Genomic DNA, 20,287 nt, shown 5'->3' with positions numbered 1-20,287 from the left:
TATAAAATAAAAAAAATATCAAATAAATAATAAGAAAAAAGAGTGTGTATCATGTCACACGTGCTATCACTTACATGATTGGCTTGTAGGGTATTTATGATTAGCAAAAGATATTAGAGATTGAGAACTTTCAAAGGGTTTGGGAATGCATTTGAAGGGTCTTTATAGTGGTATATCATAAACATTATGCTCAAGGTTATCTTAGTGCCAAGGATATAGTAATGTGCCTTTCTCAATTCTAGGTGTAATTATCTCATGTCAAATATGAAGAAAAGTGATCGTATTTGCGATTGTAATATCGGAGAGATGACACTAAGTTGACCACATGGCATTGAGATGTTAGTTATGTGGTGTCAAGGTATCGGTCATGTAGTGTTATGGACTCGTGGCATCAAGGAGTCAGCCACATGGCTTGTGTCAGTCAGAAAAGGATCATTCAACAATCTTGCCATCAAAGGAAGCGTGTTAGGTTGATTTCATTATGTTGTCATCGAGATGAGTGCTTTGAGTCATTTTAGTTGTGTTGTTATTGAATGAAATGCTTTGGGTTGTTTTGGCCATGCTATCATTAAATGTAGTGTTTTGGGCTGTTTCGATCACGTTGTTGTCGAATGGAGTGCTTCGGGTAGTTTCAATCGTAATGTTGTTGAATGAAGCACTTTGGGTCATTTCGATTGTACTATCGTCGAGTAAAACGCTTCGTGTTGTTTCAACCGTGCTATCAGATTCAAAGTCTCGATCCGCATGAAGTCAATGTGCCGCTTGAGCTTCTATTTTATTATACTAATGAAATATGATAATCCTAATTTTGTGTGGATGATCGTATCTGAAATATGATCATATTTTAGCAGAGATCACGAAGGAGGAATCCAGATGAGAAAATATTCAAAGCAGAGTATGGAGTGAATTGAAGTTAGATGATGTCTGAAGCTTATAAGTTGTCCAGAATTCCTCTTCCTGAAGTTCTGATCCCGTTCAAGATACTGACAAGCATCATCTACTTTGAAATGGCATCCTGACAAGCATCGCGTCCCTTCACAGGTACTGTCATCGCTTTCATTCCATCCTCTGCATGGAAAATACAAAAGCTCTCATCGTGCACTATATAAAATTTTGACGATAGGCATATATCATATAGAAAAGGATAATAAAAGGAAGTTGCAGTCATGGCTTTCATTCCATACTCTGCTTCGAGTTTTTTCAGGATTTGTCCTTCCTGATCTCTACTATTCTGCATACAACCTCGCATTCGTAGTGTTACATAACCATAGTCATCCTTCAAACCAAGGGCGATGGAGAAAGCCTTTGTTATGATGAAGCGGAGGACAAGGGGCTGGTGCTCGATGAAGATCAAACCCATAACAAAGGATTAGCTGCAACAGTCTAAAATAGAAGGAAAAAGGTATTCTCAATGCCTTGTGCTTACATTACTTGAAGCAAGTTTTACTCCGTGCTTTACAGGTGAGAAGATTTATTATAATGACAGGTTACATGATTAGTTCGACTCCACAGAAGCATCTTTAAATTAAGCAGTGTTCTCCTCAGCAGCATACAGTGCTTTGATTTCCTCGACCTCATCATAGCTGCCAAGAAAGATGGGCGACCTCTGATGTATCTTCGTGGGAACCAAATCGAGAGCCTGCATAAAACATGAATCGATTCATGAAAGCACATCAGGTACCCTCTTCGGTTCGTATCGCAGTATCAGCTAGAGTTCCACTTTGGTTTAGAAATTTCTATAACCTAAATTGCCCATTATAAGTAGAATATGAGATGCATGCATTCACTGAAAGTCATGAATGAGCGACAATGGATGCATAGACTTGGTATGAAAAGAGCTCATTCGACCAAAAACAATGATGAGGTGATGAAGGTCCTAAAATATGAAATTATTATGTTAAGCATAGTGGTTGATGCAGATGCGAAAATGAAAAAATTCTAGTTGAAAAATATTCATACCCGTTGCTTGCCAGTAAAAGCTTGACCCCCTGCTTGTTCCATCAGGAATGACATTGGAAATACTTCATATAGAACACTGTTATGTAGAGAAGCACCACATTATCCTCATGAAAGTTCATTAAATAAGGCATCTGTGTGTTCTGTGTAAACATGATGATCCCCCTATTGTCATAAATCGATACATACCGTAGTTTCCCATTTGGACTCTTCTTATCCGCAGGGTATAAAAAGATGCCTCCATAAAGCAGTGTACGATGTACATCGGCAACCATGCTGCAGACAAATGAGCATCAACCATGACCATGAGATAACAGGGTGTGTAGATATTGTCTAATCCATAATTTTGCACGGGTAAATTAGAGAATATCAATGATGAGAGTCAAACTTATCATATGTCAAACATCCTACTTTGACACCAAATAACTAAGAAGGTTATTCTGTTAAATGTATCATCATGCAGATTAGAATTAGGTAAAGCAGTGAGACTCCAAATAGAAGAGCATTATGGAAATATGGTAAGAGCCTTATGACCTCAGAAAACATATTCAATATTTTACCAAGGTGCTAATAAGGCAGATAAAGTGTCAAATACCTTCCAATATATCTCAGAGATTTTGGTGAGTCTCCATCCTTGGGGAACTTGCATTTCTCCACATACCTAATAATCAATGAGTGACTAGGGATTCCGATCAAAGAGCTCACTAAGTATCAGTAAATTGTTATACATACTTTGTTGTAGGCCCATCCCAATTCTTGGCATTTCCTTCATTCACTGAATATATTTTGCCCTTCTTCGGTATCTACAGAAAATAACCACTATGTTGTACAAAGCTTTTTACATCAAGGTACAAAGAAGATAATTTCTGAGACTCAGAAAAAAAGATTTATGACAAAAATAAAAGTTTCTTCTGATATATCAGCAATTAAGTTAGATTCAGAAAACCTTAATATCTGGATGGGTCAGTATGAATTCCCCAAGAGATGGATCTAGAGTGAAACCATTGACACCACTCCCGGTGCTCAGTACAAGCTGCATCGTAGAAATAATGGTATGAAAAGGTCAGAATCAAAGTAAAACAAGTGACATGGTGCAAAAGTATGTTTGCAGATGCTATAGAGAGGAAGCAGGTTGCAGGGCATCTGTGATAATTTACCGTGCAAGAACTTCCATACATGCAATAGCCAGCTGCTAGCATATTCTTCCCTGGTTGCAGTACCTCGTCTAGGGTTACATTGTCCTTATCTTTAACCATGTAAACGCCAAATATCTGGTCAAAGAAACAACAACCAAGAAATGTAATGAAGAACACAAATCTGGAGTTAAAATTGAAGTAGAGATGAGTAAATGACTAAGCCATACCGTTCCAATAGAGACACCACAATCAATGTTCGAAGAACCATCTAGAGGATCAAAGACAACACAATATCTGCAAACATGGGAGGATCGCGTAAGTTTGGTGAAAGCTAAGATGATCAACAATGTCCAACCAAAGGTAACGACGTACTTTCCACGTAGCGATGGATCCACAAAAGTTGCCTCTTCATCCTCCTCCGACACCAGGATGCACTGTGAAGTAGATTGAATCCAAATGAGCACATGTCTTCCAAGCTGAATCAGCAAAACAGGATCCACAAAACCAAGAAGAATTGCTTTAAGACTCACAGTCCGGCCACTGCTTATCAAAGCTTTGACAAAGACTTCATTCGAAAGCACATCAAGCTTCTTTTGCTCCTCTCCCTGCGAAGACAAATCGCAGTCAGTTCTTCGTTGTGTACGTTAGAGCCCAGTTGAGTCCCAATATGGCGGAGGTAAAGAAGCAAAGTACGCATGAAATAGCCGAATCCTTTGAGTTCAAGAAGAACTGACCTGAACATTCGTCTCTCCAGCAAGTCCTATGAGCTTAGCCAGCCCAGCCTGTCGGTATAAATCAAAAGAGGGAAAAGGGAATTACAATTACAAGTACATTTGACAGCATTTGCCAGGGAATTCAAATGAAACCCTACTTAGGTTCGTACTTGTGCGATCGAGAGATCGCTTCTTTTTGCCCGAATCGGGAAGAGCGGAAAGATTCGAAAGGATTCGGCGTAGAGGGCCGAACTAGGTTGAGAGGAACGTATGTGGTGAGAGATCAAGAGGGGTGAAGGAGAGGAGCTCGAAGAAGCGAATCAGCAGATGATCGAAGAACACAAGGGGGGGAAAGGAATGGACCTTGTTGACGGCGGAACAGACGAACTTGCAGCCGAGGACGATGTGGGAAAGCAGGATGGTGAAGTCGCCGCGTGATTCCTGGTGCCTCGACTGCTCGTTCAGCACGTACCTCGTGATCGTCATCAGGTCCGTCCGATGCGCCTCCGCCTCGTGATCCATCGCAACCAGCAGTCTCTCTCTCCGCCCAACCGATGCTTCTCCTCAATCTTTCCTCCACCTTCGGATCAATATCAAACATACATGTACACATATATAGGTGACGAAAATTAGAAAGGAGATGAAGAGGGAAGCAGAGGCGGAGGGAAGGATAGGGCTATCCGACCTGCGAGCGCGTCGGCGACTCTCGTGGTTGGCGTGCGGATAACGCTCTTCTCCCCTGCCGATCTCTCCCTCTCGCTCAATAGTTTGAACTGTTTGCGTGCGGAGGAACGAACCAATAGTGACGATCCGACGGGCGGTTATCGGACTGCCCCTTTTTGTCGTCTCTCCCAACAGCCCGTTCAGTTCGAGGATACATATATACCCACACACTAGTATGTGTACACATGCAATATGTGAAGCAAAGGCTGAGAATATTTTGGGAAGAAACCTTATTCGGCATAATCTTTTCATTTCATTTAACGCGAGAGATGGGATAGTCACGGGTGACGTGGGTCAAGTCAAAGATATTAACAGATAGAACGCACTAGAAACAGCTCCTTATCCACCTTTAAAGGACGACGTGGACACACGCAGGAGTATAGTAACCCTTAAGTTGAGAAGCTGCTTAGCTGTTTCTGACCGAGGCTTTGCTTTGAAAGTTGATGCCACATAACATTACTCGCATACACGCAATCCCATGTGACATCAGATGGCCGGAAACACAATACAGTCGAGACAAAGTTAGGAGCGGGAAACCTGCGCTTGGCCATGGAGGCTGACATAATAGACCTAAATCCCCGATCGACCCACCAGAAGGGGCGGTGAACACACGAGATGGGACGGGCCTCAAGCCCTCTCCCCGCGGATCCGGCGAGCGAGCTGGATGTCCTTGGGCATGATGGTGACCCGCTTGGCGTGGATGGCGCAAAGGTTGGTGTCCTCGAAGAGGCCGACGAGGTAGGCCTCCGCCGCCTCCTGTAGGGCCGCCACCGCGGAGCTCTGGAACCGCAGGTCCGTCTTGAAGTCCTGCGCGATCTCCCGGACGAGACGCTGGAACGGCAACTTGCGGATGAGCAGCTCCGTGCTCTTCTGGTACTTGCGGATCTCCCTCAGCGCCACCGTCCCCGGGCGGAAGCGGTGGGGCTTCTTCACGCCCCCGGTCGCCGGCGCCGACTTCCGCGCCGCCTTCGTCGCCAGCTGCTTCCGCGGGGCCTTGCCCCCGGTGGACTTCCGGGCGGTCTGTTTCGTCCTCGCCATCGATTGCGATCGTAGTCCGGGGAACAAGTATCGGTCGATTAGGTCTCGAGATCGAGAATTGGGCGTGGAAAGTGGTGGAGACGGGCGGAGCGATGCGCATTATATGGTGGAAATGAGGCGGGATTTTGGCCGGAGGGATTCGAGTTTCGAGGTGCCGCGTCGATATGGAGCGTCGGATCGGGTCACCACGAGCGGTCCAGATTTTGTTTCGCGGAAGCACGCGGATCGCGATCACGGAATCTCGCAGGTATAAAAAATTATTGGCAGTATTCTTTGACATAAAGATAATAAATGTTTTAACAAAATGAATAATTGTAAAAACCTACAAAGCAAATTTCTTTATATCTTCAAAACATAACAAACGCATTAATTTATTTATTAATAACTAATGATAAAAGGAGTAATGCCTTTTATTTAAAATAACAATGCAACCATTGTAATGCAATTTGTTTAAAGAAATAAGGCAACGATTGCAGGGTTAAGATTTCGGGATAAATTGTGATCAGGGTAAATAAAATTTTATCTTGTCAAAACCACATATATTTTCACACATAAATGAACATAAAAAAGGGAATTGCTAACAAATTATATATATATATATATATATATATATATATATATATATATATATATATATATATATATATAATGTTTGATTAGGCTTATCAATCGAAAAAAATGGATCTTGGGATTTTAGGATGTACTTAAAGAGCGATTTTATAATGAGCTTCCAGCGTTATCTTTGTAATATGTGCTAGTATGACATCTAATATCATGGCCCATCCAAAAGTTTGTTTCATCTCGATAAAAACATCATGAGTCACTTTTTATCCCTTCAAACTCTCTTAGCATTTTAAAATAAGCACGAGCATAGGATAAAGTTGATGCTTGACTCTTATAATTCTTTCAAATGTGCTTTGTGTGTTATTGAAATGTGCTTTGGGTCAATTTGACATTGTGTGTAATTAAAATACACTATGGGCTGATTCAATTTCACACGTCATCGACCATTATCAACACGTGTGAGACATCATTGGCATCCTTCCCGTCGATAGGCATGTGATCTTGATCATTGTATGATATTTATAAGGATTTGGTTCCTAACATTCCATCATATCAACATGACACTAGGCTAACACGTGTTGTTTTGAAAAATCATAATGATGACCCAAATAACTCTCGATGACCTAGATTATGCCATGTCACCCCTTCTTGAACCATCTGGTAGTTGAACAAGTGTTTAGGTAAGTTAAATGGTTATCCTCGACCTTTTATAAATAGTGGATCAATCTTGTTCATTGCTCTTATGCCTTCAAATGATTTTTGAAACATTCATACCTTAGCTTTCGAACTCCTCCACAACTTTCGACGAAGGCCTAAATGTCTTTTTCTTTCACTTTTTCCTTTAGCTCTCTGGACTTGGATGGATCACTAGTTCCATCACCACTCAGTATGAGTGGTAAAAACTTCTTCCTCAAAATGGGTCAAAGCGATCATCTCAAAAGGAGTTAGAGTCTCGCCCTATTCAACTCGTTCAACTTTGACTTGGTCATGTTGGCCTCTAACATGGATTAACATTTGGGAGGTCTATCACATTTTGATTAAGTTCGAGCTATTTACCACTTGACCAGGTGACCGACCCTATGAGTCATGTCACTTCTTTTGCACTAGCACTGATGTACCTAATGGGACTCCATTTTCTCTTGTATTCTATTTTATCGAGGCTTTCCAATATTGAAATTCTCACCCATCCAGATAGTGCCAAACTTTTGGTGTTATATTGCAAAGTTTATTGAGGAACTCTAGAGGCTTCACATTACCACGTTGCTGATCATGTTGCTTACATGCTATAACGCATGCTTTAGAGGTTCGACATATTTCCTCTCTATCCACTTTGTTGCGAAGTACAAGGGGCTCTAACATCTAATGAAGGTTGAAAGAGGAGATTCTTTTTATTTCTCAAAATAATGGGTGCCTTGTCACGCCCCGCAGAATTTTTTTTTTTTTTTGTATTATAATTCAATAACAATTCATTCCAGGATCCGTTCACACATTTGAGGATAAAAACATTCAGGTCATTCATATCTATAATTTTCCAATTCATAAAACCTGTGCAGTTTATAATCATACTATAATATCACTTAATGATTCACAAAATCCAAAGCCAACTCAACTAAACCATAACCACATCATAAATCCATAAGCGTAGCAATCTATACAATCACAAAACCAACATGTATTACATGTTTATATCATTACACAGTTTAAACTTTAACATTCCCAAAATCCCAACGCAAGAGATACTTTCCAAATATTTACAAGATACATCAATCTAGATTTGTCGTTGATACACACAAAAGAACTTATACAATATCAACTTATTAATTACGAAAGATTTACCCCAAAACCTTCGAGCTTTCCACTGCCTCAACCCAATTCTAGCTTTTCAATGCATAACAAGCTACCCTGAAAAATTTATATAGCAATGGGGTGAGCCTAAAGAGCTCAGCAAGCGACTGACATATCCATGGCGATAGGAGAAGTTCAAGCAGGCTTAGTATCAAGATAACAAAAGCAGAAATACAAGTGTTCATTTGAAGTCATCTCATTTGATATAAAATCACAAAGGTTTACCTCGTTCAAAAACAGGCATTAGACATAACAATAGGAGAAAGGAAATTGGAGCATATCATTGGCATAAGGAGCATATCGATGACATATGATAATTTCAAGGCATAACAAAGACGTAAGGAGCATTTTGGATATCTATGGCATATGAAACAGTTCGGAACATATCAATGGTGAATGAAATGCTTCAGAACGTATCAATGGCATATGGAAATATTTCGGAAGCATAAGAAGCATTTCAGAACATATCAAAGAACAAATATGAAATAGAAGCTCAAACGTCGTACTCTAGCATAGTGCATGTGAGGATTAACTCAGTGGTGGCTCCACGCCGTGATGAGTTCTCGACTCCATCCACGGGTAGCCCTTTCCTACTCGAGCCCTCTCACCCTGCCCAAGTGCTAGGTCGGCTCTGAATTTTATATCAAACAGATAGAAGGTGAAGTGGGATCATAACATAATATGGTCAATCAATTTCTGGATGACCACCAAGCATAAGTCTCCCACGTTTGGGAGCTCCATCCACCCACGTCTGAGTGAAGTCAATGGGGCCGGTAGAGCAATCGCGGGCTCTAAGCATAACTCCCTTTACCATTTCTGGCAAAGGTTCACAATATCCCACAAAACACTAGAGTACAAAAAGGGTAGTATGAACAATAACATTGACACATATCAGAAGCACATGCGGAACAACGAAGATATGCATGTGCCTTTATCAAACAAGAAAATGCAAACAAAGCATTACATAATATATTTCAGATATAAAATAATTTCAGGATGAACAATACAAGAACTTCAAAGGACTAATATAAAGCTCAATTGAAGAAGAATTTAACAAAAATCATATTTCCAATAGGATGAAAATTGAATAGGCAAAACCCAACAAAGTTTCCAATTATGACAGAATTTGAATGGTACATTTTCTGAATTGTTTGAGTGACCAAGCATGCTCCAAATCACTAAAAATAGGTGTCATTGGAAAGCTGTTTCAATTAACCCTACAGATTCTGCAAAATAGGAACTGAAATTTCTGACCTTCCGTTACTAAATTTCTCATAACTCTCTAGAGAAAATTCTGAATTATACAAAGCTTAGTTCTTTGGAAACTAGATTCGCATAACTTTCTTTTGACACCTAGTTGGAAATTTTAAAGTATGTTTGCCTTCTGAAACTTCTGTTTAAATCGATTCTATCAATTCTGTAAAACAGGGATGAAATGGTAAAGGGTATGTGCTTCACCATTAGGTTAGCTAGTGACACATGTCCACTATTTTTTTTTTTAACTTAAATCTGAATCTTAAATAAATTATATCAAACTTCTAATATTTACTCTTAGGTCCCTAGCCATAAATATTTAATCATTTAATATAAAATAATAATTAAATAATCCTTATTTTTTTTACAAACAAACCTTTTACTAAATTTTCAAAAATGGGGGATGTTACACTCTCCCCTTCTTAAAAAAAATTTTAGTCATCTAAATTTATCATACCTCATTCAACGAAAATGAAAAGACGAGGATAAGCTTTCATCATTTCTTCCTCAAGCTCCCAAGTCATTTCCTCTCCAGAATGATATCTCCAGATCACTTTAACTAGAGGGATAACCCGATCCCGCGAGATCTTTTTTTTTTTTTTTTTTTTTATCAACAATCTGTGTGGGCTTTTCCACATAAAACAAGTCTTTATCAATCACCATCGGCTCATACTTAATGATATGAGAGGGATCAGATATATACTTTCTGATCATTGAAACATGAAATATATCATGGATATGGCACAATGATGGTGGCAAGACAATCCTGTAAGCGACAGAACCAACCCTCTCAATAATCTCAAAAGGTCCAATAAATCTTTTGTGGTGACTTTCCTTTTCAAATCGATGATGTCTTGACCCTCTTATTATCACATTCTGATTCATTTTTTTTTTTTTTTTTGCTACCAATGTATTAGGTTCACCATGCTTCTACTGAGCCACTCTGATTTAATATCCCCGATCAACTCTTTTATCGCACTTAATTAATCAAAAGTAGATGAAGTAGGAGGACTAAATGTCCTCGTCATCCTAGATTCCTAAAATGCATCAAAGAAAATTTTCACCAATCACTATAGTTCACCAGACGAAATATATTTTGCACGTCAACATATCAAATATTTCAGTGATCCTCAAACCATGCTCTGATACCATATCTGTCACGCCCGCTGAATTTTTTCTTTTTTTTTTTGTATTATAATTCAATAACAATTCATTCCAGGATCCGTTCACACATTTGAGGATACTGAGAAAACATTCAGGTCATTCATATCTATAATTTTCTAATTCATAAAACCTGTGCAGTTTATAATCATACTATAATATCACTTAATGATTCACAAAATCCAAAGCCAACTCAACTAAACCATAACCACATCATAAATCCATAAGCGTAGCAATCTATACAATCACAAAACCAACATGTATTACATGTTTATATCATTACACAGTTTAAACTTTAACATTCCCAAAATCCCAACGCAAGAGATACTTTCCAAATATTTACAAGATACATCAATCTAGATTTGTCGTTGATACACACAAAAGAACTTATACAATATCAACTTATTAATTACGAAAGATTTACCCCAAAACCTTCGAGCTTTCCACTGCCTCAACCCAATTCTAGCTTTTCAATGCATAACAAGCTACCCTGAAAAATTTATATAGCAATGGGGTGAGCCTAAAGAGCTCAGCAAGCGACTGACATATCCATGGCGATAGGAGAAGTTCAAGCAGGCTTAGTATCAAGATAACAAAAGCAGAAATACAAGTGTTCATTTGAAGTCATCTCATTTGATATAAAATCACAAAGGTTTACCTCGTTCAAAAACAGGCATTAGACATAACAATAGGAGAAAGGAAATTGGAGCATATCATTGGCATAAGGAGCATATCGATGACATATGATAATTTCAAGGCATAACAAAGACGTAAGGAGCATTTTGGATATCTATGGCATATGAAACAGTTCGGAACATATCAATGGTGAATGAAATGCTTCAGAACGTATCAATGGCATATGGAAATATTTCGGAAGCATAAGAAGCATTTCAGAACATATCAAAGAACAAATATGAAATAGAAGCTCAAACGTCGTACTCTAGCATAGTGCATGTGAGGATTAACTCAGTGGTGGCTCCACGCCGTGATGAGTTCTCGACTCCATCCACGGGTAGCCCTTTCCTACTCGAGCCCTCTCACCCTGCCCAAGTGCTAGGTCGGCTCTGAATTTTATATCAAACAGATAGAAGGTGAAGTGGGATCATAACATAATATGGTCAATCAATTTCTGGATGACCACCAAGCATAAGTCTCCCACGTTTGGGAGCTCCATCCACCCACGTCTGAGTGAAGTCAATGGGGCCGGTAGAGCAATCGCGGGCTCTAAGCATAACTCCCTTTACCATTTCTGGCAAAGGTTCACAATATCCCACAAAACACTAGAGTACAAAAAGGGTAGTATGAACAATAACATTGACACATATCAGAAGCACATGCGGAACAACGAAGATATGCATGTGCCTTTATCAAACAAGAAAATGCAAACAAAGCATTACATAATATATTTCAGATATAAAATAATTTCAGGATGAACAATACAAGAACTTCAAAGGACTAATATAAAGCTCAATTGAAGAAGAATTTAACAAAAATCATATTTCCAATAGGATGAAAATTGAATAGGCAAAACCCAACAAAGTTTCCAATTATGACAGAATTTGAATGGTACATTTTCTGAATTGTTTGAGTGACCAAGCATGCTCCAAATCACTAAAAATAGGTGTCATTGGAAAGCTGTTTCAATTAACCCTACAGATTCTGCAAAATAGGAACTGAAATTTCTGACCTTCCGTTACTAAATTTCTCATAACTCTCTAGAGAAAATTCTGAATTATACAAAGCTTAGTTCTTTGGAAACTAGATTCGCATAACTTTCTTTTGACACCTAGTTGGAAATTTTAAAGTATGTTTGCCTTCTGAAACTTCTGTTTAAATCGATTCTATCAATTCTGTAAAACAGGGATGAAATGGTAAAGGGTATGTGCTTCACCATTAGGTTAGCTAGTGACACATGTCCACTATTTTTTTTTTTAACTTAAATCTGAATCTTAAATAAATTATATCAAACTTCTAATATTTACTCTTAGGTCCCTAGCCATAAATATTTAATCATTTAATATAAAATAATAATTAAATAATCCTTATTTTTTTTACAAACAAACCTTTTACTAAATTTTCAAAAATGGGGGATGTTACACTCTCCCCTTCTTAAAAAAAATTTTAGTCATCTAAATTTATCATACCTCATTCAACGAAAATGAAAAGACGAGGATAAGCTTTCATCATTTCTTCCTCAAGCTCCCAAGTCATTTCCTCTCCAGAATGATATCTCCAGATCACTTTAACTAGAGGGATAACCCGATCCCGCGAGATCTTTTTTTTTTTTTTTTTTTTTATCAACAATCTGTGTGGGCTTTTCCACATAAAACAAGTCTTTATCAATCACCATCGGCTCATACTTAATGATATGAGAGGGATCAGATATATACTTTCTGATCATTGAAACATGAAATATATCATGGATATGGCACAATGATGGTGGCAAGACAATCCTGTAAGCGACAGAACCAACCCTCTCAATAATCTCAAAAGGTCCAATAAATCTTTTGTGGTGACTTTCCTTTTCAAATCGATGATGTCTTGACCCTCTTATTATCACATTCTGATTCATTTTTTTTTTTTTTTTTGCTACCAATGTATTAGGTTCACCATGCTTCTACTGAGCCACTCTGATTTAATATCCCCGATCAACTCTTTTATCGCACTTAATTAATCAAAAGTAGATGAAGTAGGAGGACTAAATGTCCTCGTCATCCTAGATTCCTAAAATGCATCAAAGAAAATTTTCACCAATCACTATAGTTCACCAGACGAAATATATTTTGCACGTCAACATATCAAATATTTCAGTGATCCTCAAACCATGCTCTGATACCATATCTGTCACGCCCGCTGAATTTTTTCTTTTTTTTTTTGTATTATAATTCAATAACAATTCATTCCAGGATCCGTTCACACATTTGAGGATACTGAGAAAACATTCAGGTCATTCATATCTATAATTTTCTAATTCATAAAACCTGTGCAGTTTATAATCATACTATAATATCACTTAATGATTCACAAAATCCAAAGCCAACTCAACTAAACCATAACCACATCATAAATCCATAAGCGTAGCAATCTATACAATCACAAAACCAACATGTATTACATGTTTATATCATTACACAGTTTAAACTTTAACATTCCCAAAATCCCAACGCAAGAGATACTTTCCAAATATTTACAAGATACATCAATCTAGATTTGTCGTTGATACACACAAAAGAACTTATACAATATCAACTTATTAATTACGAAAGATTTACCCCAAAACCTTCGAGCTTTCCACTGCCTCAACCCAATTCTAGCTTTTCAATGCATAACAAGCTACCCTGAAAAATTTATATAGCAATGGGGTGAGCCTAAAGAGCTCAGCAAGCGACTGACATATCCATGGCGATAGGAGAAGTTCAAGCAGGCTTAGTATCAAGATAACAAAAGCAGAAATACAAGTGTTCATTTGAAGTCATCTCATTTGATATAAAATCACAAAGGTTTACCTCGTTCAAAAACAGGCATTAGACATAACAATAGGAGAAAGGAAATTGGAGCATATCATTGGCATAAGGAGCATATCGATGACATATGATAATTTCAAGGCATAACAAAGACGTAAGGAGCATTTTGGATATCTATGGCATATGAAACAGTTCGGAACATATCAATGGTGAATGAAATGCTTCAGAACGTATCAATGGCATATGGAAATATTTCGGAAGCATAAGAAGCATTTCAGAACATATCAAAAAACAAATATGAAATAGAAGCTCAAACGTCGTACTCTAGCATAGTGCATGTGAGGATTAACTCAGTGGTGGCTCCACGCCGTGATGAGTTCTCGACTCCATCCACGGGTAGCCCTTTCCTACTCGAGCCCTCTCACCCTGCCCAAGTGCTAGGTCGGCTCTGAATTTTATATCAAACAGATAGAAGGTGAAGTGGGATCATAACATAATATGGTCAATCAATTTCTGGATGACCACCAAGCATAAGTCTCTCACGTTTGGGAGCTCCATCCACCCACGTCTGAGTGAAGTCAATGGGGCCGGTAGAGCAATCGCGGGCTCTAAGCATAACTCCCTTTACCATTTCTGGCAAAGGTTCACAATATCCCACAAAACACTAGAGTACAAAAAGGGTAGTATGAACAATTACATTGACACATATCAGAAGCACATGCGGAACAACGAAGATATGCATGTGCCTTTATCAAACAAGAAAATGCAAACAAAGCATTACATAATATATTTCAGATATAAAATAATTTCAGGATGAACAATACAAGAACTTCAAAGGACTAATATAAAGCTCAATTGAAGAAGAATTTAACAAAAATCATATTTCCAATAGGATGAAAATTGAATAGGCAAAACCCAACAAAGTTTCCAATTATGACAGAATTTGAATGGTACATTTTCTGAATTGTTTGAGTGACCAAGCATGCTCCAAATCACTAAAAATAGGTGTCATTGGAAAGCTGTTTCAATTAACCCTACAGATTCTGCAAAATAGGAACTGAAATTTCTGACCTTCCGTTACTAAATTTCTCATAACTCTCTAGAGAAAATTCTGAATTATACAAAGCTTAGTTCTTTGGAAACTAGATTCGCATAACTTTCTTTTGACACCTAGTTGGAAATTTTAAAGTATGTTTGCCTTCTGAAACTTCTGTTTAAATCGATTCTATCAATTCTGTAAAACAGGGATGAAATGGTAAAGGGTATGTGCTTCACCATTAGGTTAGCTAGTGACACATGTCCACTATTTTTTTTTTTAACTTAAATCTGAATCTTAAATAAATTATATCAAACTTCTAATATTTACTCTTAGGTCCCTAGCCATAAATATTTAATCATTTAATATAAAATAATAATTAAATAATCCTTATTTTTTTTACAAACAAACCTTTTACTAAATTTTCAAAAATGGGGGATGTTACACTCTCCCCTTCTTAAAAAAAATTTTAGTCATCTAAATTTATCATACCTCATTCAACGAAAATGAAAAGACGAGGATAAGCTTTCATCATTTCTTCCTCAAGCTCCCAAGTCATTTCCTCTCCAGAATGATATCTCCAGATCACTTTAACTAGAGGGATAACCCGATCCCGCGAGATCTTTTTTTTTTTTTTTTTTTTTATCAACAATCTGTGTGGGCTTTTCCACATAAAACAAGTCTTTATCAATCACCATCGGCTCATACTTAATGATATGAGAGGGATCAGATATATACTTTCTGATCATTGAAACATGAAATATATCATGGATATGGCACAATGATGGTGGCAAGACAATCCTGTAAGCGACAGAACCAACCCTCTCAATAATCTCAAAAGGTCCAATAAATCTTTTGTGGTGACTTTCCTTTTCAAATCGATGATGTCTTGACCCTCTTATTATCACATTCTGATTCATTTTTTTTTTTTTTTTTGCTACCAATGTATTAGGTTCACCATGCTTCTACTGAGCCACTCTGATTTAATATCCCCGATCAACTCTTTTATCGCACTTAATTAATCAAAAGTAGATGAAGTAGGAGGACTAAATGTCCTCGTCATCCTAGATTCCTAAAATGCATCAAAGAAAATTTTCACCAATCACTATAGTTCACCAGACGAAATATATTTTGCACGTCAACATATCAAATATTTCAGTGATCCTCAAACCATGCTCTGATACCATATCTGTCACGCCCGCTGAATTTTTTCTTTTTTTTTTTGTATTATAATTCAATAACAATTCATTCCAGGATCCGTTCACACATTTGAGGATACTGAGAAAACATTCAGGTCATTCATATCTATAATTTTCTAATTCATAAAACCTGTGCAGTTTATAATCATACTATAATATCACTTAATGATTCACAAAATCCAAAGCCAACTCAACTAAACCATAACCACATCATAAATCCATAAGCGTAGCAATCTATACAATCACAAAACCAACATGTATTACATGTTTATATCATTACACAGTTTAAACTTTAACATTCCCAAAATCCCAACGCAAGAGATACTTTCCAAATATTTACAAGATACATCAATCTAGATTTGTCGTTGATACACACAAAAGAACTTATACAATATCAACTTATTAATTACGAAAGATTTACCCCAAAACCTTCGAGCTTTCCACTGCCTCAACCCAATTCTAGCTTTTCAATGCATAACAAGCTACCCTGAAAAATTTATATAGCAATGGGGTGAGCCTAAAGAGCTCAGCAAGCGACTGACATATCCATGGCGATAGGAGAAGTTCAAGCAGGCTTAGTATCAAGATAACAAAAGCAGAAATACAAGTGTTCATTTGAAGTCATCTCATTTGATATAAAATCACAAAGGTTTACCTCGTTCAAAAACAGGCATTAGACATAACAATAGGAGAAAGGAAATTGGAGCATATCATTGGCATAAGGAGCATATCGATGACATATGATAATTTCAAGGCATAACAAAGACGTAAGGAGCATTTTGGATATCTATGGCATATGAAACAGTTCGGAACATATCAATGGTGAATGAAATGCTTCAGAACGTATCAATGGCATATGGAAATATTTCGGAAGCATAAGAAGCATTTCAGAACATATCAAAGAACAAATATGAAATAGAAGCTCAAACGTCGTACTCTAGCATAGTGCATGTGAGGATTAACTCAGTGGTGGCTCCACGCCGTGATGAGTTCTCGACTCCATCCACGGGTAGCCCTTTCCTACTCGAGCCCTCTCACCCTGCCCAAGTGCTAGGTCGGCTCTGAATTTTATATCAAACAGATAGAAGGTGAAGTGGGATCATAACATAATATGGTCAATCAATTTCTGGATGACCACCAAGCATAAGTCTCCCACGTTTGGGAGCTCCATCCACCCACGTCTGAGTGAAGTCAATGGGGCCGGTAGAGCAATCGCGGGCTCTAAGCATAACTCCCTTTACCATTTCTGGCAAAGGTTCACAATATCCCACAAAACACTAGAGTACAAAAAGGGTAGTATGAACAATAACATTGACACATATCAGAAGCACATGCGGAACAACGAAGATATGCATGTGCCTTTATCAAACAAGAAAATGCAAACAAAGCATTACATAATATATTTCAGATATAAAATAATTTCAGGATGAACAATACAAGAACTTCAAAGGACTAATATAAAGCTCAATTGAAGAAGAATTTAACAAAAATCATATTTCCAATAGGATGAAAATTGAATAGGCAAAACCCAACAAAGTTTCCAATTATGACAGAATTTGAATGGTACATTTTCTGAATTGTTTGAGTGACCAAGCATGCTCCAAATCACTAAAAATAGGTGTCATTGGAAAGCTGTTTCAATTAACCCTACAGATTCTGCAAAATAGGAACTGAAATTTCTGACCTTCCGTTACTAAATTTCTCATAACTCTCTAGAGAAAATTCTGAATTATACAAAGCTTAGTTCTTTGGAAACTAGATTCGCATAACTTTCTTTTGACACCTAGTTGGAAATTTTAAAGTATGTTTGCCTTCTGAAACTTCTGTTTAAATCGATTCTATCAATTCTGTAAAACAGGGATGAAATGGTAAAGGGTATGTGCTTCACCATTAGGTTAGCTAGTGACACATGTCCACTATTTTTTTTTTTAACTTAAATCTGAATCTTAAATAAATTATATCAAACTTCTAATATTTACTCTTAGGTCCCTAGCCATAAATATTTAATCATTTAATATAAAATAATAATTAAATAATCCTTATTTTTTTTACAAACAAACCTTTTACTAAATTTTCAAAAATGGGGGATGTTACACTCTCCCCTTCTTAAAAAAAATTTTAGTCATCTAAATTTATCATACCTCATTCAACGAAAATGAAAAGACGAGGATAAGCTTTCATCATTTCTTCCTCAAGCTCCCAAGTCATTTCCTCTCCAGAATGATATCTCCAGATCACTTTAACTAGAGGGATAACCCGATCCCGCGAGATCTTTTTTTTTTTTTTTTTTTTTATCAACAATCTGTGTGGGCTTTTCCACATAAAACAAGTCTTTATCAATCACCATCGGCTCATACTTAATGATATGAGAGGGATCAGATATATACTTTCTGATCATTGAAACATGAAATATATCATGGATATGGCACAATGATGGTGGCAAGACAATCCTGTAAGCGACAGAACCAACCCTCTCAATAATCTCAAAAGGTCCAATAAATCTTTTGTGGTGACTTTCCTTTTCAAATCGATGATGTCTTGACCCTCTTATTATCACATTCTGATTCATTTTTTTTTTTTTTTTTGCTACCAATGTATTAGGTTCACCATGCTTCTACTGAGCCACTCTGATTTAATATCCCCGATCAACTCTTTTATCGCACTTAATTAATCAAAAGTAGATGAAGTAGGAGGACTAAATGTCCTCGTCATCCTAGATTCCTAAAATGCATCAAAGAAAATTTTCACCAATCACTATAGTTCACCAGACGAAATATATTTTGCACGTCAACATATCAAATATTTCAGTGATCCTCAAACCATGCTCTGATACCATATCTGTCACGCCCGCTGAATTTTTTCTTTTTTTTTTTGTATTATAATTCAATAACAATTCATTCCAGGATCCGTTCACACATTTGAGGATACTGAGAAAACATTCAGGTCATTCATATCTATAATTTTCTAATTCATAAAACCTGTGCAGTTTATAATCATACTATAATATCACTTAATGATTCACAAAATCCAAAGCCAACTCAACTAAACCATAACCACATCATAAATCCATAAGCGTAGCAATCTATACAATCACAAAACCAACATGTATTACATGTTTATATCATTACACAGTTTAAACTTTAACATTCCCAAAATCCCAACGCAAGAGATACTTTCCAAATATTTACAAGATACATCAATCTAGATTTGTCGTTGATACACACAAAAGAACTTATACAATATCAACTTATTAATTACGAAAGATTTACCCCAAAACCTTCGAGCTTTCCACTGCCTCAACCCAATTCTAGCTTTTCAATGCATAACAAGCTACCCTGAAAAATTTATATAGCAATGGGGTGAGCCTAAAGAGCTCAGCAAGCGACTGACATATCCATGGCGATAGGAGAAGTTCAAGCAGGCTTAGTATCAAGATAACAAAAGCAGAAATACAAGTGTTCATTTGAAGTCATCTCATTTGATATAAAATCACAAAGGTTTACCTCGTTCAAAAACAGGCATTAGACATAACAATAGGAGAAAGGAAATTGGAGCATATCATTGGCATAAGGAGCATATCGATGACATATGATAATTTCAAGGCATAACAAAGACGTAAGGAGCATTTTGGATATCTATGGCATATGAAACAGTTCGGAACATATCAATGGTGAATGAAATGCTTCAGAACGTATCAATGGCATATGGAAATATTTCGGAAGCATAAGAAGCATTTCAGAACATATCAAAGAACAAATATGAAATAGAAGCTCAAACGTCGTACTCTAGCATAGTGCATGTGAGGATTAACTCAGTGGTGGCTCCACGCCGTGATGAGTTCTCGACTCCATCCACGGGTAGCCCTTTCCTACTCGAGCCCTCTCACCCTGCCCAAGTGCTAGGTCGGCTCTGAATTTTATATCAAACAGATAGAAGGTGAAGTGGGATCATAACATAATATGGTCAATCAATTTCTGGATGACCACCAAGCATAAGTCTCCCACGTTTGGGAGCTCCATCCACCCACGTCTGAGTGAAGTCAATGGGGCCGGTAGAGCAATCGCGGGCTCTAAGCATAACTCCCTTTACCATTTCTGGCAAAGGTTCACAATATCCCACAAAACACTAGAGTACAAAAAGGGTAGTATGAACAATAACATTGACACATATCAGAAGCACATGCGGAACAACGAAGATA

General features: G+C 37.4%; 2 protein-coding genes across 4 annotated transcripts; both read right to left on the bottom strand.

Annotated features, from left to right (window-relative positions):
• Positions 1–745: 745 nt before the first annotated feature.
• On the bottom strand, positions 746–4,648 carry LOC135582426 (fructose-1,6-bisphosphatase, cytosolic). Of its 3 annotated transcripts, XR_010475799.1 has the most exons (15): positions 4,491–4,647; positions 4,169–4,385; positions 3,827–3,874; positions 3,623–3,697; positions 3,465–3,526; positions 3,320–3,386; positions 3,114–3,227; positions 2,903–2,989; positions 2,689–2,759; positions 2,552–2,617; positions 2,146–2,232; positions 1,960–2,035; positions 1,427–1,639; positions 1,185–1,333; positions 746–1,068 (listed from the first exon to the last, which is right to left on the bottom strand). XR_010475799.1 is itself a non-coding variant. In XM_065078371.1 (13 exons), exons 2-13 carry the CDS (start codon positions 4,325–4,327, stop codon positions 1,526–1,528), a joined length of 1,026 nt encoding a protein of 341 aa, XP_064934443.1. In that variant the 5' UTR covers positions 4,328–4,385; positions 4,491–4,647; the 3' UTR covers positions 1,390–1,525. The 3 variants fall into 3 exon arrangements, 2 of the variants coding, with proteins under 2 accessions (XP_064934443.1, XP_064934442.1); XM_065078371.1 differs by lacking the exons at positions 746–1,068; positions 1,185–1,333 and having other exon boundaries at positions 1,390–1,639; XM_065078370.1 differs by lacking the exons at positions 746–1,068; positions 1,185–1,333 and having other exon boundaries at positions 1,390–1,639; positions 3,465–3,697; positions 4,491–4,648.
• Positions 4,649–4,939: 291 nt separating this feature from the next.
• LOC135587227 (histone H3.2) lies at positions 4,940–5,991 on the bottom strand. The gene has a single exon (XM_065078374.1). The coding sequence runs from the start codon at positions 5,564–5,566 to the stop codon at positions 5,156–5,158; it is 411 nt and encodes a 136-aa protein (XP_064934446.1). The 5' UTR covers positions 5,567–5,991; the 3' UTR covers positions 4,940–5,155.
• Between the last annotated feature and the right edge of the window lie 14,296 nt (positions 5,992–20,287).

The sequence above is a fragment of the Musa acuminata genome, chromosome BXJ1-8 (genome assembly GCF_036884655.1).
Source record: "Musa acuminata AAA Group cultivar baxijiao chromosome BXJ1-8, Cavendish_Baxijiao_AAA, whole genome shotgun sequence".
In the NCBI taxonomy this organism is placed as follows: domain Eukaryota; kingdom Viridiplantae; phylum Streptophyta; class Magnoliopsida; order Zingiberales; family Musaceae; genus Musa; species Musa acuminata.
The sequence above is the reverse complement of the archived record's forward strand: the minus strand, read 5'-3'. Positions and strand labels throughout refer to the sequence as shown.